General features: G+C 45.4%; 1 protein-coding gene across 1 annotated transcript in view; it reads left to right on the plus strand.

The window, feature by feature from the left end:
- Positions 1-1,327: 1,327 nt before the first annotated feature.
- Positions 1,328-18,078, plus strand: part of LOC309819930 (obscurin-like) — a gene marked incomplete at its 5' end in the record, with an annotated part of 123,301 nt that continues 106,550 nt past the window's right edge. The window contains 5 exons of the mRNA XM_082650365.1: positions 1,328-1,337; positions 2,102-2,377; positions 4,631-4,906; positions 8,732-9,007; positions 16,604-16,879. Coding sequence (XP_082506491.1) covers positions 1,328-1,337; positions 2,102-2,377; positions 4,631-4,906; positions 8,732-9,007; positions 16,604-16,879 — 1,114 coding nt within the window. The remainder of the gene's footprint in view (positions 1,338-2,101; positions 2,378-4,630; positions 4,907-8,731; positions 9,008-16,603; positions 16,880-18,078) is intronic.

Below are 18,078 nucleotides of genomic sequence, written 5' to 3' on the forward strand. Positions count from 1 at the left end.
TTAAAATACTGTACAAAGGTGTTTTTGGGCCGCCCTGGTAGCCCAGTGTTTGAGAGTCCTCCTGTCGATGCAGAGGACACGGGTTCGTGCCCCGGTCCGGGAAGATCCCACATGCCGCGGAGCGGCTGGGCCCGTGAGCCATGGCTGCTGAGCCTGCGCATCCGGATCCTGTGATCCACAACGGGATAGGCCACAACAGTGAGAGGCCCGTGTACCGCAAAAAAAAAGGGCTCTTTTTTTAACGTTATAATAAAATTCCTCCAACAACAACAACAGCAACAACAAGACCAGCATCCCACTTAACGTGTCCCTGCCAATCTGTGATGTGAGGGAGAACACACGTGGGCCTCTGTAGTCACTGAGCGGATTCAGGAGGAGCATAAAATCACTGGCAACGGGTTTAGAAAAACCCAAGGTAGAATTTGCTGATGATGTGATTATCAACTCAGACAATCCGATGGATCAATTATTAGGCTGTGTACGATTGTTGAGTAAGATTAGGGTGTAAGAGAATGAACATGCAGAAGACATTTCCACAGGTAAGTCCTGGTGAGAAACGCTGGGCAAGTGAAACTTTTGTGAAAGAGTTAAAATGGCACAATTGTATCATGTTCCTAATTCCAGGTCTGATAAAAGGTGCTAGGAGACTATGTGGAGAAATTAGTACACATTCTTGAGAGAGAGTCAGAGGTTTCCATCGATGCAACGTAATCTGAGGAGAAAACTCAGAGATGTTGATTAACAATGAAAATCGAAGCAAATTTGTGTTTTGGGTGGTCGGATGGTAGAATAGCAGGCAGATTCCAAAGACAAGGTACAGCCAATGTGCTGTTTGCTTGCAGAAGCGCGGTAGGAGCCCTTCCTGGGAGCCGTTGTCAAGAATGATCATGAGGCTATATAGTTTTCAAGATAAGGGGATCCCAGTGCGGCGATATTTACCGCATCAGAGGAACGTAGTAGTGAGGTCAGAAGTAGCTCTTTGCAGCAGTGGTTTCCTGCACTACCACGGACAAATCCCCCCTCCGTCTGTCTCCCAGCCCCCTCCCCGCCGTGACAATTTTATCTGTTGCTGTACTGTGCGTTCGAGAAGTCGAGGAGGGATGTTGTCTTCATAAATAGTGGTTGGACCACTTACCCACAGGGAAAAATTAAACTGTACTGTCAATTCACAGCACACACAGAAGTACACTCGTGGTGGGTTAGAAACCTCAGTGTGAAAAGGTACAAACCAAAAGACAGTCCGGTGATACCGTGGTTTCTTTAAAGACGGAAGGTAAGGGAAGATTTCTTAAATGGAACACAAATGCTCCAAACTCAAAGGGCTGAAATGGACATAGGTGACACTATTGAAGGGAAAAACTTTGATTCATCGGAGGACTTGATCACACAGTAAAAATGCGAGTCCCACAGCTGGGAATAACCTTGAAGGCTAGCAATCTGTCCTTCTCTAGTATTTCAATGCATAGAGATGGAAAGAAGAGAGAGCCTACTGTTGGTGAGTGGGCAAAAATTTGAATAGCTGCACCAGGAAGAACAAAAGAGTAATGGGGACCCCAGTCATACAGGGAAAGGTGCTCAGCTTCTTTATTCCTCAGACAGTGGAAAAGAAAGCCACGGGGAGGTGCCAGCACTCCCCAGAGATTGCCACAGGTTGACTGTACTAAGTGTAGGCCAGGGCACCGAGCCTCAGTGATTTCCATGGACTGCAGGTGCAACGTTCCTTGCTTAGACCTATGGAGAAGACTGTGGCCCCATCTGGGAAGGTTTGGGAACACTTGCGTGTGACCCCGCAGAAGCCATGAGCAGGGGAGAAGTCTCTTCTAAAGCGACCCTCCCCCGACCCCTCCAACCCACGGACCAACTCATGCGGACGCGGGGGAAATTCATCTCTTGTGTTAGTTGTCACTGAGAAAGGCAGGGGGACTTCTGCGGGGCACACGGCTGGTGCAGAGCCTGGAGAAGTCTCCAGCTTGGCCCCCACCCGCCTCCGCAACCCTCGCACCCGCCTGGCCCACAGCTCCCCACTCAGCTCTCTTTTGCCCAGGGCTGCCTTCCTGACTGAGATGGTGTCCTTGACCCGTGTATCCCTCCCTGTTCCCAGAGCCCAAGGAGGTGTTTGCCAAGGAGCAGCCGGCACGCAGTGAAGTGCAGGCCGTGGCGGGGTCCAGTGCCACGCTGAGCTGCGAGGTGGCCCAGGCCCAGACGGAGGTGACGTGGTACAAGGATGGAAAGAAGCTGAGTTCGAGCTCGAAAGTGCGTGTGGAGGCCACGGGCCGAGGGCGGCGGCTGGTGGTGCAGCAGGCGGGCAAGGCAGACGCCGGGGAGTATAGCTGTGAGGCCGGGGGCCAGAGGGTCTCCTTCCACCTGGATGTCACAGGTCAGTCCTGGAGGAGGATACTAAGCTAGCCTATTTGGAGGTGATGAGGGGACGGTCTTGTGGCCTCCATAGACAGGTGTTCACTCGCCTGTAGCCTCCCAGTCTTCCACGTCCCACATTTATAGCTATTTTTGCCCAGGGGAGTATGGATGGAGAGTGTGGGCGTGGAAGGAAGAGGGGCCATTTGTGTCCACCTGTCTCCATGCGGTAAGGCCCAGTCATGGTGTCTTAGCACCTGCCCAGAGCCTTCCTGTTGTTCCTGGTATCGGGACCCTGGCTCTCCCTAATGCTTGGGGTCTGAGGTAGACCTGGGGATATGTGACTTTCCTCCCATGGTACATCTTTCCTGACACCTACCGCATGGCTCATACCAGGTCTTGGGTTGCCAGATGGGGTTGCAATTTCATTGATCGCAGATTAGTGGAGATGTTGGCCACCAAGTCCCCCTTGGAATTATCTTAGGAGTGAACTTTGATGGTCAGATTTGAGGCTAATGCGACGCCCGTCCTTCAATTTCCTGGATAGGGAAGCTCCAGTTGCCCGTAGGTAGCAGAAGATAGGCCAAGTTTGTTGTCATGATCTTGCAAAGGGAGAAAGAAAGGAGGATTGGAATAGAGTCCCCTGTGCTGTTTAGGGTGATCTTAAATGCAATAGGATTTTGCCTTTGTCTTCAAACAGTTTGGATGCTGCGGGTCAGTATTCCCCGTGGCATTTGTGAAAGAGTTAAATGGGCACAATTGTATCATTTTTCTAATTCCAGGTCTGATAAAAGTTGCTACGAGACTATGTGGGGAAATTAGTACACATTCTTGAGAGAGAGTCAGAGGTTTCCTTGGACAGGCAGTAATCTGAGGAGAAAAATCAGAGATGTTGATTAACAATGAAAATCGAAGCAAATTTGTGTTTTGGGTGGTCGGATGGTAGAATAGCAGGCAGATTCCAAAGGCAAGGTACAGCCAATGTGCTATTTGCTTGCAGAAGCGCGGTGAGAGCGCTTCCTGGGAGCCGTAGTCAAGAATGATCGTGAGGCTATATAGTTTTCAAGATAAGGGGATCCCAGTGTGGCGATATTTACCACATCAGAGGAATTTAGTAGTGAGGTCAGCAAGAGCTCCTTGCAACAGTGTTTTCCAGCACCACCAGGGACAAATCCCCCCTCCGCCCCCATCCCAGCCCCCTTCCCCGCCGCCACAATTTCATCTGTTACTGTGCTCTGTGTTCGAGAAGTTGAAGAGGGATGTTGTCTTCATAAATAGTGGTTGGACCACTTACCCACAGGGAAAAATTAAACTGTACTGTCAATTCACAGCACACACAGAAGTACACTCGTGGTGGGTTAGAAACCTCAGTGTGAAAAGGTACAAACCAAAAGACAGTCCGGTGATACCGTGGTTTCCTTAAGACCGAAGGTGAAGGAAGATTTCCTAAATGGAACACAAATGCTCCAAACTGAAAGCGTGAAATGGATATTGGTGACACTATTGAAGGGAAAAATTTTGATTCATCGGAAGACTCGATCACACAGTGAAAATGGGAGTCCCACAGTTGGGAATAACCTTGAAAGCTAGCAATCTGTCCTTCTTTAGTGTTTCAATGTATAAAGAGTGCCTAGAGGTGAATGGAGAGAAGAGAGGGCCTACTATTGGTGAGTGGGCAAAAATTTGAATAGTTGCACCAGGAAGAACAAAAGAGTAATGGGGACCCCAGTGTACGCGGAAAGGTGCTCAGCTTCTTTATACCTCAGATAATGGAAAGGAAAGCCATGGGGAGGTGGTAGCACGCCCACCAGATTGCCACAAGTTGACCGTACTAAGTGTAGGCCAGGGCACCGAGCCTCAGTGATTTCCAGGGACTGCAGGTGCAAAGTTCCTTGCTTAGGCGTATGGAGAAGACTGTGGCCCCATCTGGGAAGGTTTGGGAACACTTGCGTGTGACCCCGCAGAAGCCATGAGCAGGGGAGAAGTCTCTTCCAAAGCGCACCCTCCCCCCACCTTCCCACCGCTCGGACCAGCACACGTGGACCCGGGGGAGAATGCATCACTTGTGTTACTTGTCACTGAGAAAGGCAGGGGCACTTCTGCGGGGCACACAGCTGGTGCAGAGCCTGGAGAAGTCTCCAGCTTGGCCCCCACCCCACCTCCGCACCCCTCGCACCCGCCTGTCCCACGGCTCCCCACTCAGGTCTCTTTTGCCCAGGGCTGCTTTCCTGACTGAGATGGTGTCCTTGACCCATGTATCCCTCCCTGTCCCCAGAGCCCAAGGAGGTGTTTGCCAAGGAGCAGCCGGCACGCAGTGAAGTGCAGGCCGTGGCGGGGTCCAGTGCCACGCTGAGCTGCGAGGTGGCCCAGGCCCAGACGGAGGTGACGTGGTACAAGGATGGAAAGAAGCTGAGTTCGAGCTCGAAAGTGCGTGTGGAGGCCACGGGCCGAGGGCGGCGGCTGGTGGTGCAGCAGGCGGGCAAGGCAGACGCCGGGGAGTACAGCTGCGAGGCCGGGGGCCAGAGGGTCTCCTTCCACCTGGATGTCACAGGTCAGTCCTGGAGGAGGATACTAAGCTAGCCTATTTGGAGGTGATGAGGGGACGGTCTTGCGGCCTCCCCAGACGGGTGTTCACTCGCCTGTAGCCTCCCAGTCTTCCACGTCCCACATTTATAGCTATTTTTGCCCAGGGGAGGATGGATGGAGAGTGTGGGCGTGGAAGGAAGAGGGGCCATTTGTGTCCACCTGTCTCCATGCGGTAAGGCCCACAGTGTCTTAGCACCTGCCCAGAGCCTTCCTGTTGTTTCTGGTATCAGGACCTTGGCTCTTCCTGATGCGTGGGGTCTGAGGTAGGCCTGGGGATATGTGACTTTCCTCCCATGGTACTTCTTTCCTGACACCAACAACATGGCTCATGCCGGATCTTGGGTTGCCAGATGGGGTTTCAATTTCATTGATCACAGATTAGCAGAGATGTTGGCCACCCAGTCCCGCTTGGAATTATTTTAGAAGTGAACTTTGGATGGTCAGATTTGAGGTTTCTGCAACACCCTTCCTTCAATTTCCTGAATAGGGAAGCTCTGGTTGCCTGTAGGTAGCAGAAGATAGGCAAATTTTATTGTCACGATCTTGCAAAGGGAGGAAGAAAGGAGGATTGGAATAGAGTCACCTGTGCTATTTAGGGTGATCGTCTTAAATGCAGTAGGATTTTGCCTTTGTCTTCAAACAGTTTGGATGCTGCGGGTCAGTATTCCCAATGGTGTTATATTGATGAATTTAGGAACGGAAAGGAAAACGTCACTACTGCCCCATCGGTCTGCTTTGCTAATGAGGAGTTAGTGTACTAGCAGCAGACTCTGACTGGCAAAGCAGTCTTTATTTCGTTGCATTTTCCTAAAGGTCAGTGAGTGTCGCTGCCTCGTGGATGGAACGTAGGGCAGTCTATGAAATCAGGTTACTCGTCTCCTGTGAAGAGAGCCTTCATGCTGAGTAGGGGTGGGCTGCCATTCCACATTGACTCCTAGGTGCCAACCCGTAACTGTTTGAGACCGTGCGACCATACGATTATTTATGGGTGTGTATAGATATCCCAGATCCGAGAAGGCATTTCTGTAAAATGTGGCATTCGGAGAGTATTAGAGAGTGTTCTAAGATAAAAGCTTTGAAAAGTTGTGAAGTTTGACTAAATCCTGGACAACTGTTTGAAAACTGACACAAGAAGATGTAGAAAACTCAAAGAGTTGTATGACTTGTCAATCAGTAGGACCAATAATGAAAAATCTACCCAAGAACTACCTGGTACTTCTCTGGTACAGTCTACAAACTATCCTGGAAAACTGTTATTCCATGCTTGTGGAGATGGTCTTAGAGATAGAAAAAGGAGATGCACTCCATGAGTCTCTTTAAATTCAGAACATAACATCGACGCATACCAGAGTCACTGAAGAAAGGCAGGAAGGATGAATACAATTCCAGACGTATGTATTGCAAATATCACAGCCAAAATCATAAATGAATTGTTAGCAATAGGAATTCAGCCATGCGTCCACGGGGTGGAGTCAGTGATGAGAGTCCTAGTCCAGGATTGCACGTTGTGTTGAAGGTTGGCAAAGTTAATAGATATAAAGCTTAGCATTACGAGATTGAATGCAAAAGGATGTGGTCCTCTGAACGAGTAGAGAATCAAATGGTTGATGAAATTTGATCGTCCGAAACCCAGGCAAAAAGTGTGAGGAAACTGAGCACCAGTTCTTGCCATATAATTCTTAAAATACTGTACAAAAGTGTTTTTGGGCCACTCTGGTAGCTCAGTGTTTGATAGTCTGCCTGTCGATGCAGGGGACACGGGTTCGTGCCCCTGTCCGGGAAGATCCCACATGCCGTGGAGCGGCTGGGCCCGTGAGCCATGGCCGCTGAGCCTGCGCGTCCGGAGCCTGTGATCCGCAATGGGATAGGCCACAACAGTGAGAGGCCCGTGTACCGCAAAAAAAAAAAAAAATAAGGGCTCTTTTTTTAACATTATAATAAAATTCCTCCAACAACAACAACAGCAACAACAAGACCAGCATCCCACTTAACGTGTCCCTGGAAATATTTGATGTGAGGGAGAACACACGTGGGCCTCTGTAGTCACTGAGCGGATTCAGGAGGAGCATAAAATCACTGGCAACGGGTTTAGAAAAACCCAAGGTAGAATTTGCTGATGATGTGATTATCAACTCAGACAATCCGATGGATCAATTATTAGGCTGTGTACGATTGTTGAGTAAGATTAGGGTGTAAGAGAATGAACATGCAGAAGACATTTCCACAGGTAAGTCCTGGTGAGAAACGCTGGGCAAGTGAAACTTTTGTGAAAGAGTTAAAATGGCACAATTGTATCATGTTCCTAATTCCAGGTCTGATAAAAGGTGCTAGGAGACTATGTGGAGAAATTAGTACACATTCTTGAGAGAGAGTCAGAGGTTTCCATCAATGCAACGTAATCTGAGGAGAAAACTCAGAGATGTTGATTAACAATGAAAATCGAAGCAAATTTGTGTTTTGGGTGGTCGGATGGTAGAATAGCAGGCAGATTCCAAAGACAAGGTACAGCCAATGTGCTGTTTGCTTGCAGAAGCGCGGTAGGAGCCCTTCCTGGGAGCCGTTGTCAAGAATGATCATGAGGCTATATAGTTTTCAAGATAAGGGGATCCCAGTGCGGCGATATTTACCGCATCAGAGGAACGTAGTAGTGAGGTCAGAAGTAGCTCTTTGCAGCAGTGGTTTCCTGCACTACCACGGACAAATCCCCCCTCCGTCTGTCTCCCAGCCCCCTCCCCGCCGTGACAATTTTATCTGTTGCTGTACTGTGCGTTCGATAAGTCGAGGAGGGATGTTGTCTTCATAAATAGTGGTTGGACCACTTACCCACAGGGAAAAATTAAACTGTACTGTCAATTCACAGCACACACAGAAGTACACTCGTGGTGGGTTAGAAACCTCAGTGTGAAAAGGTACAAACCAAAAGACAGTCCGGTGATACCGTGGTTTCTTTAAAGACGGAAGGTAAGGGAAGATTTCTTAAATGGAACACAAATACTCCAAACTCAAAGGGCTGAAATGGACATAGGTGACACTATTGAAGGGAAAAACTTTGATCCATCGGAGGACTCGATCACACAGTGAAAATGCGAGTCCCACAGCTGGGAATAACCTTGAAGGCTAGCAATCTGTCCTTCTCTAGTATTTCAATGCATAGAGATGGAAAGAAGAGAGAGCCTACTGTTGGTGAGTGGGCAAAAATTTGAATAGCTGCACCAGGAAGAACAAAAGAGTAATGGGGACCCCAGTCATACAGGGAAAGGTGCTCAGCTTCTTTATTCCTCAGACAGTGGAAAAGAAAGCCACGGGGAGGTGCCAGCACTCCCCAGAGATTGCCACAGGTTGACTGTACTAAGTGTAGGCCAGGGCACCGAGCCTCAGTGATTTCCATGGACTGCAGGTGCAACGTTCCTTGCTTAGACCTATGGAGAAGACTGTGGCCCCATCTGGGAAGGTTTGGGAACACTTGCGTGTGACCCCGCAGAAGCCATGAGCAGGGGAGAAGTCTCTTCTAAAGCGCACCCTACCCCGACCCCTCCAACCCACGGACCAACTCATGCGGACGCGGGGGAAATTCATCTCTTGTGTTAGTTGTCACTGAGAAAGGCAGGGGGACTTCTGCGGGGCACACGGCTGGTGCAGAGCCTGGAGAAGTCTCCAGCTTGTCCCCCACCCACCTCCGCAACCCTCGCACCCGCCTGGCCCACAGCTCCCCACTCAGCTCTCTTTTGCCCAGGGCTGCCTTCCTGACTGAGATGGTGTCCTTGACCCGTGTATCCCTCCCTGTTCCCAGAGCCCAAGGAGGTGTTTGCCAAGGAGCAGCCGGCACGCAGTGAAGTGCAGGCCGTGGCGGGGGCCAGTGCCACGCTGAGCTGCGAGGTGGCCCAGGCCCAGACGGAGGTGACGTGGTACAAGGATGGAAAGAAGCTGAGTTCGAGCTCGAAAGTGCGTGTGGAGGCCACGGGCCGAGGGCGGCGGCTGGTGGTGCAGCAGGCGGGCAAGGCAGACGCCGGGGAGTACAGCTGCGAGGCCGGGGGCCAGAGGGTCTCCTTCCACCTGGATGTCACAGGTCAGTCCTGGAGGAGGATACTAAGCTAGCCTATTTGGAGGTGATGAGGGGACGGTCTTGTGGCCTCCATAGACAGGTGTTCACTCGCCTGTAGCCTCCCAGTCTTCCACGTCCCACATTTATAGCTATTTTTGCCCAGGGGAGTATGGATGGAGAGTGTGGGCGTGGAAGTAAGAGGGGCCCTTTGTGTCCACCTGTTTCCATGCATGAAGGCCCAGTCACACTGTCTTAGCACGTGCCTAGAGCCTTCCTCTTGTTCCTGGCTCTCCCTGAGGCATGGCGTCTTAGGTCAGCCTGGGGATATGTGGCTTTCCTCTCATCATATATCTATCATAACACCTACAACATGTCCTCATCCGGCAGCTCATGCCGCGTCTTAGTTTGTCAGATGGGGTTTCAACTTCCTTGATCCCGGATTAGTGGAGATACTGGTCCACAATCCAGCTTGGAATTATCTTAGGAGTGAACTTTTGATGATCAGATTCATGTTTCTGGGATGCCCTTCCTTCCTTTTCCTGGATAGGGAAGCTCCGGTTGCCTGTAGGTAGCAGAAGATAGGCCCAAGTTTTGTCACGATCTTGTAAAGGGAGGAAGAAAGGAGGAATGGTATAGAGTGACCTGTGCTATGTAGGGTGATCTTCTTAAATGCAATAGGATTTTGTCTTTGTCTTCAAACTGTTTGGATGATGTGGGTCGCTATTCCCCATGGCCTTGTTTTGATGAATTTAGGAACGGAAAGGAAAAATTCGCTTCTGCCCCATCAGTCTGCTTTGCTAATGAGGAGTTAGTGTACCAGCTGCTGTCTCTGATGGGTGAAGTAGTCTTTATTTCGTTGCATTTTCCGAAAGGTTAGTGAGTGTCTCTGCCTCGTGGCTGGAAGAATGGGCAGTCTAAGAAGTCAGGTTACTCATCTTCTGTGCAGAGAGCCTTCATGCTGAGTAGGGGTGGGCTGCCAATCCACATTGACTCCTAGGTGCCAACCCGTAACTGTTTGAGACCGTGACACCATAGGATGATTTATGGATGTCTATAGATATCCCAGATCCGACCAGGCATTTCTGTAAAATGTGGCATTTGGAGAATATTAGAGAGTGTTTTTAAATAAAAGCTTTGAAAAGTTGTGAAATTTGACTAAATCCTGGCCAGCTGTATGAAAACTGACACAAGAAGATGTAGAAATCTCAAAGAGTTGTATGACTCTTCAATCAGTAAGAAGAATAGTGAAAAATATTCTCAAGAACTACCTCGTAGTTCTCTGGTACACTCTCCAAAATATCCTGAAAAACTATTATTCCATGCTTACGGAGATGGTCTTAGAGACAGAAGAAGGAGATGCACTCCATAACTTTCTTTATGCAAAGAATATGACATAGGTACCAGAACCACACAAGAAAGGCAGGAAGAATGAGTGAAATTCCAGACGTATCTATTGTGGTTATCAAAGCCCAAATCATAAATTAAGTGTTAGTAAAAGGAATTCAATCATGTATGCAGGGGGTAGAGATCAGTTATGAAAGTCATAGTCTAGGATTGCACCTTGGGTTGAATGTTGGCAACATTAATAGATGTAAGGCTTGACATTAAGAGATTAAATGCAAAAAATGTGATCATCTCAATGAGCACAGAATCAAATATTTGATTAAATTTAAATGTCCTATATCGAGGCAAAAATTTGATAAAATGGAGCATCAGTTCCTTCCATAATATTCTTAGCAAATTGTATAAAAGTGTTCTTTTTTTATATTGTAAAATACATATACAATAGTAGCAACAGCAACATCCCAGTTAATGGGTATCTGGAGACCCTGATGTGAGTGACAGTACACTGACTAACCACTGAGTCAAGTATGAAGGATCATAAAATCACTGGCAAGAGTTTTCGTGAATCTAAAGTTGGAATATGCTGATGATGTGATTATCAATTCAGAGAACCCCCAAAATTATTTTTTGACTGTGTACGATTCTTGAGTAGGATTCGTGTTTAAAGAAGTCAATATGCAGAAAACATTTCTAAATCTAAGTTCATGGAAACATGGATTGTTGGGTGTATCCTGGAGGGAGAGAGGCAGTTCTTTTATATCATGGGTTGTTTTCCATGTAATAATCCTTAGTCACATTTTCCTAGCTTGTTCAGACTCCATTGGTGGTCTTTGGTGTCTGTCACTCTGGGTCTACCTATTGCATAGGACTGAGGTAGACGAGGTATCTGTCCACTGGGGTTTTTGTGGCAGATCATCTAGATCCTTACCAAGAACACTTGAGGTTCCTGTTAGTAAGAGATGTTTCAATTCATTGAAGCAGAATAAGGGAAAATGTTGGTCACACAATAATACTTGGAATTATTTCATGGCTGAATTTTGTATTATAAAGTTTCAGGTGTCCTGGGACAGCAATTTTCATATTGATAAGTAAGCTCTCTGAACACAGATGGAGCAAAATATAGATCCATATTTTGCTGCAATGTGAATACAAAATTCACAAAGAACAGAGGATTACAAATTGATCAATTCCTAGAAACTATGGCAAAACTCACACAATGGAAAATAGACAAGTTGTACAGCCGATAATCATTTTTTTAAACATCTCTATTGGAGTATAATTGCTTTACAATGGTGTGTTAGTTTCTGCTTTATAACAAAGTGAATCAGCTATACATATACATATATCCCCATATCTCCTCCCTCTTGCGTCTCCCTGCCATCCTCCCTATCCCACCCCTCTAGGTGGTCACAAAGCACCGAGCTGATCTCCTTGTGCTATGCGGCTGCTTCCCACTAGCTATCTATTTTACATCTGGTAATGTATATATGATCATGCCACTCTCTCACTTCGTCCCAGCTTACCCTTCCCCCTCCCCATGTCCTCAAGACCATTCTCTATGTCTGCGTCTTTATTCCTGTCCTGCCCCAAGGTTCTTCAGAACCTTTTTTTTTTTTTTTAGGTTCCATATATATGTGTTAGCATATGGTATTTGTTTTTCTCTTTCTGACTACTTCACTCTGTATGACAGACTCCAGGTCCATCCACCTCACTACAAAAAACTCAATTTCGTTTCTTTTTGTGGCTGAGTAATATTCCATTGTATATATGTGCCACATCTTCTTTATCTATTCATGTTGATGGACACTTAGGTTGTTTCCATGTCCTGGCTATTGTAAATAGAGCTGCAATGAACATTGTAGTACATGACTCTTTTTTTGGGGGGGTGGGTACACGGGCCTCTCACTGTTGTGGCCTCTTCCGTTGCAGAGCACAGGCTTCGGACGCGCAGGCTCCGCGGCCATGGCTCACAGGCCCAGCCGCTCTGCGGCATGTGGGATCTTCCCGGACTGGGGCACGAGCCCGTGTCCCCTGCATCGGCAGGCGGACTCCCAACCACTGCGCCACCAGGGAAGCCCTGCATGACTGTTTTTGAATTATGGTTTGCTCAGGGTATATACCAGGTAGTGGGATTGCTGGGTCATATGGTAGTTCTATTTTTAGTTTTTAAGGGACCTCCATACTGTTCTCCATAGTGGCTGTATCAATTTACATTCCCACCAACAGTGCAAGAGGGTTCCCTTTTCTCCACACCCTCTCCAGCATTCATTGTTTGTAGATTTTTTGATGATGGTCATTCTGACTGGTGTGAGGTGATACCTCATTGTAGTTGTGATTTGCATTTCTCTAATGATTAGTGATGTTGAACATCCTTTCGTTTGTTTGTTGGCAATCTGTATATCTTGTTTGGAGAAATGTCTATTTAGGTCTTCTGCCCATGTTTGGATTGGGTTGTTTGTTTTTTTGATATTGAGCTGCATGAGCTGCTTGTAAATTTTGGAGATTAATCCTTTGTCAGTTGCTTCATTTGCAAATATGTTCTCCCATGCTGAGGGTTGTGTTTTCGTCTTGTTTATGGTTTCCTTTGCTCTGCAAAAGCTTCTAAGTTTCGTTAGGTCCCATTTGTTTACTTTTGTTTTTATTTCCATTTCTCTAGGAGGTGGGTCGAAAAGGATCTTGTTGTGATTTATGTTATAGAGTGTTCTGCCTTTGTTTTCCTCTAAGAGTTTTATAGTGTCTGGCCTTACATTTAGGTCTTTAATCCATTTGGAGTTTATTTTTGTGTATGGTGTTAAGGAGTGTTCTAATTTCATACTTTTACATGTACCTGTCCAGCTTTCCCAGCACCGCTTATTGAAGAGGCTGTCTTTCCTCCACTGTATATTCTTGCCTCTTTTATCAAAGATAAGGTGACCATATGTGCACGGGTTTATCTCTGTGCTTTCTATCCTGTTCCATTGATCTATATTTCTGTTTTCATGTCAGTACCATACTGTCTTGATTACTGTAGCTTTGTAGTATAGTCTGAAGTCAGGGAGCCTGATTCCTCCAGCTCTGTTTTTCTTTCTCAAGATTGCTTTGGGTATTTGGGGTCTTTTATGTTTCTATACAAATTGTGAAATTTTTTGTTCTACTTCTGTAAAAAATGCCATTGGTAGTTTGATAGGGATTGCATTGAATCTGTAGATTGCTTTGGGTAGTATAGTCATTTTCTCAATGTTGATTCTTCCAGTCCAGGAACATGGTCTATCTCTCCATCTGTTTGTATTATCTTTAATTTCTTTCATCAGTGTCTTATAGTTTTCTGCATACAGGTCTTTTGTCTCCTTAGGTAGGTTTATTGCTAGGTATTTTATTCTTTTTGTTGCAATGGTAAATGGGAGTGTTTCCTTAATTTCTCTTTCAGATTTTTCATCATTAGTGTATAGGAATGCAAGAGATTTCTGTGCATTAATTTTGTATCCTGCTACTTTACCAAAGTCATTGATTAGATCTAGTAGTTTTCTGGTAGCATCTTTAGGATTCTCTATGTATAGTATAATATCACCTGCAAACAGTGACAGCTTTACTTCTTCTTTTCCGATTTGGATTCCTTTTATTTCTTTTTCTTCTCTGATTGCTGTGGCTAAAACTTCCAATACTATGTTGAATAAGAGTGGTGAGAGTGGACAACCTTGTCTTGTCCCTGATCTTAGAGGAAATGCTTTCAGTTTTTCACCATTGAGAATGATGTTGGCTGTGTGTTTGTCATATATGGCCTTTATTATGTTGAGGTAAGTTCCCTCTATGCCTACTTTCTGGAGGGTTTTTATTATAAATGGGTGTTGAATTTTGTCGAAAGCTTTTTCTGCCAGCTGATAGTCTTTTAAATAAATGGAACCATAATAAATAATCTCACAGCAGAAATCTAAACCCACTCACTCCACTGTTAAATTGTGCTGAGTATTCTGGAATGCAATTATTCCATGTTCATACAGATTCTTCTGTAGTATTGATAAATGGAATACACTCTCTAATTCATTTTATGTGTAGAACATATCATTGATACCAAAATCTGATAAGGTAAATATGAAGAAGTAACACAGTTTAATTTATTGATGATATCAAGGCTAATATCTTCAACAAAATAGTAGCAAACTGAATTCAACAGGTTATCAAGAGGAAAATACACTCTGAGAACAGTCCTATTGCAGGAGTGCAAGGTTTATCTAACACAAGGAACAGTAGAAAATGTATAGAAAGATTGACGTCAAGAAAATAAAAGAAAAATGATACTATTTCCCCAATAAATGGAGATTAAAAATACTCAATGAAATATAACATCATATATCCAGGAGAAATATTTGATAAAATTTAGCATCAATTCCTGCCATAAAATTCTTACCAAAGTATAAATAAAATGTTCTTCTTTCATTTAATAATTGGTAGTGTAGAGAAAACTAGCTAACATCGCACATAAAGTGAAACTTGAAAGCATTGCCTTTGAAGTAGGGAACAAGACAAGGAAACCAATTTTCACCACTGTAATGCTACATTTATAGCACAGTAAGGAGGGAAATTGGAACTCACAGATGATATGATTATCAGTTTAGAAAATCTAGAAACATTAATTACTACACTTAGTAAGAGAGTTGCGAAACATTACCGCATACAAAAATAATATAGAGGGCTTCCCTGGTGGCGCAGTGGTTGAGAGTCCACCTGCCGATGCAGGGGACATGGGTTCATGCTCTGGTCCGGGAAGATCCCACATGCCGCGGAGCAGCTGGGCCCGTGAGCCATGGCCACTGAGCCTGCGTGTGCGGAGCCTGTGCTCTGCAATGGGAGAGGCCACAACAGTGAGAGGCCCATGTACCAAAAAAAAAAAATACAGAAAACAGTTCTATAGCTATATACCAGAAACAAGAAACTGGAAAATGAAATTTTCAGAGTTACAATAACATTAGATGGGTCATTTTACCAGTTCCAAGTCTAAGAAAGGATCTTGAGACACTTTGTGGGAGAAATGATTAGACATTGTAGAGAGGCAGGCAAAAAGATACAAATAAATGGATACGAATCTATGGAAGACCTAGAAGTGTTCAATTCCCATTAAACCCCAAATAATAGGTCTTTTGGGTGTGAGAATATTGACAAGTTGATTGCAAAAGCCAGTCAAAGAACAGAATGAGGACATTTGCTCTAACCTAAATCAAGACTTTTATTTTAAGTTACAGCAATTTGGACAAGTGGGTCTCAGTGCAGAGATAGATAAATAGCCCAAGGGACTGGAATGGTGAGTTCACGCTGAGGTGGAGAGAAAGGAGGGTCTTTTCATAAATGGTACTAAGACCATTAACTATATGGAAAAATAAAATAACACTGGAATCTACCTCCTAGAACACAAAGAACCAACTCCAGGCAGGTTAGAGACCTCTGTATGAAAGGTAGAACAAGCTTTTATCAGATAATAGAGGTTATTTAATGACCTCAGGATAATGAAGGATTTTTAAACAGAACATAAATGCAGAAACCACAAAGGACAAATTGATATCAAATTGATATATCTGCCTGTAACAGACTTAATTAAATAACTTAATTTCACCAGAAACATCATAAAGGAATGAAAAGGTAGAGCATGAAAATGGAGAGGACAGGTAAACACACATAAGCATCAACACTCTATAGCATTTATTTATATAAAGAGCTCCTAAATGAATATGGAAAAAACAGACAATGCTAATTTGGAAACTTGTGGAAAACTTGAACAGTGACACCACAGAAGAGTAAACCACAGAATGACCAAAAAATTCATAAAGATTCTTCACTTTGTGAATCATCAGGACCATGCAATAGACAGCCAGATGGTGTAAATTCACTCCCACCAGGTTGCCAACAGTCGACAATACTGAGAATAGGCAAGAGGGTGGAGTCTCAGGAACTCTCATTCACTGCAGATGAGAACATGACCTGCACAACTGTGTGGGAAAGACTCTGGCCTCATCTAGGAAGGCTGAGGAATGCATGACTCTACGGCTCCTCTCCTAGAGGATTTGTGCAGGGGAGAAGTCTTTCCCAGCTTCTCACCGGAACAGCCTACATAGATCAGGAGAACGCAGAAATAAAGTGTGTCACTTGTTGCTGAGAAGGTGGTGGAGCTTCTCTAGGTCACACAGCTGGTGCAAAGCCTGGAGAAGTTTCCTGTCTTCCTGCCTTCCTGTTTAGTCGTTCTTTCCACAGTGCTGCATCTTGACTTAGATGGTATCTTTGACCCTATGCATCCCTCCCTGTCCCCAGAGCCCAAGGTGGTGTTTGCCAAGGAGCAGCCAGCACGCAGTGAAGTGCAGGCCGTGGCGGGGTCCAGTGCCACGCTGAGCTGCGAGGTGGCCCAGGCCCAGACGGAGGTGACGTGGTACAAGGATGGAAAGAAGCTGAGTTCGAGCTCGAAAGTGCGTGTGGAAGCCAAGGGCTGCACCCGGCAGCTGGTGATGCAGCAGGCAGGGAAGGTGGATGCTGGAGAGTACAGCTGTGAAGCTAGGGGCCAGAGGGTCTCCTTTCACCTGGATGTCACAGGTCAGTTATTTGGGAGGGATGCTAAATTAGCCCTTTATGGAGATGTGACTGGCTTACAGCCGTGACAGACCCAGTGGTCTTTCCATCACATTTAATCTCTTTACATCTCCCATCTCCCCACCTCCCACTTTCATGCTTGTGCTTGATCCCAGGGACACTGGATGGGAAGGGTGTGTATGGAAGGAAGAGTGTCCCCTCTTGTGCACCATGAGTGGTGTTTCCATGTTGTAACGTTCCAGGTGATCTTTGGTGTCCAGGACCCTGGCTCCATCTTGCCCTTGGGGTCTCGAGTAGACCAGATGTCTCTCACCTCAGGATATGTGAATGTACTTTTGGATGTTCTAGCAGCATCCAGATTCCCTCACCCAGCACCATGCGAGGATTCGCCCTAATCAGAGACGTTTGTATTTCTTTGAACCTGATAAGGGGAAGTTTCAGGCACATAATCATACTTGGCATTACCTCAAGTCTGAATTTTGGATCAGCAAAGTTTTAGTTGTCTTGGGACACTCTTCCTTCCTTGCACATGGTTGTAGAAGTTATGTATGTACCCAAATGTTGCAAAATATAGGTTCCTGTTCTGTTGCAATGTCTGTGCAAAGTAAACCAAGAGAAGAGGGTTGGTAGATATATGTCTTTGATATGCACCTCTGAGATATGGCACATTCATCTGAAAGCAAATTTTGGTTTCCTTTTGTCTTTCAATTAGTATATTCTGTGTCAGTATTTCCCTTGGAGTTTGATATATAAATTTAGAAATGGAGAGTAGTAAGGAGCTTTTCTTACACTAGCATGCTTTGTTAAAGATGAGGTATGGTAGTAGCAGCCACTGACTGGTAAAGTGGTATTTATTTCATATCATTTCCTAATGACTCTTGTGTGTGTCTGTACCTTCTGGGCTGGTTCACAGAGATGTCTGCGAACTAACTTTAGTTCCCTTTTGTTAAGAGAGGTTAACCTCAAATAGAGATGGGCTGTGGTCCTGCATTGACTCCTAAGTGCCACCACATAACAGTTTGATATCGTATTAGTATATAATGATTCATAGGTGTATATAGATACCAAGAAACCCACTATGAATCATTTGACATTATTATAATAAAACACGATATTATTTCACACAAGTAAATTTGAAAAGTTTTGAAATAGTGGCCAATTCTTAGAAAATTATACCAAAACTTACGCAAGAAGAAATTAAC

Source organism: Grampus griseus, assembly GCF_964374135.1.
Source record: "Grampus griseus genome assembly, chromosome: 3".
Lineage (NCBI taxonomy): Eukaryota > Metazoa > Chordata > Mammalia > Artiodactyla > Delphinidae > Grampus > Grampus griseus.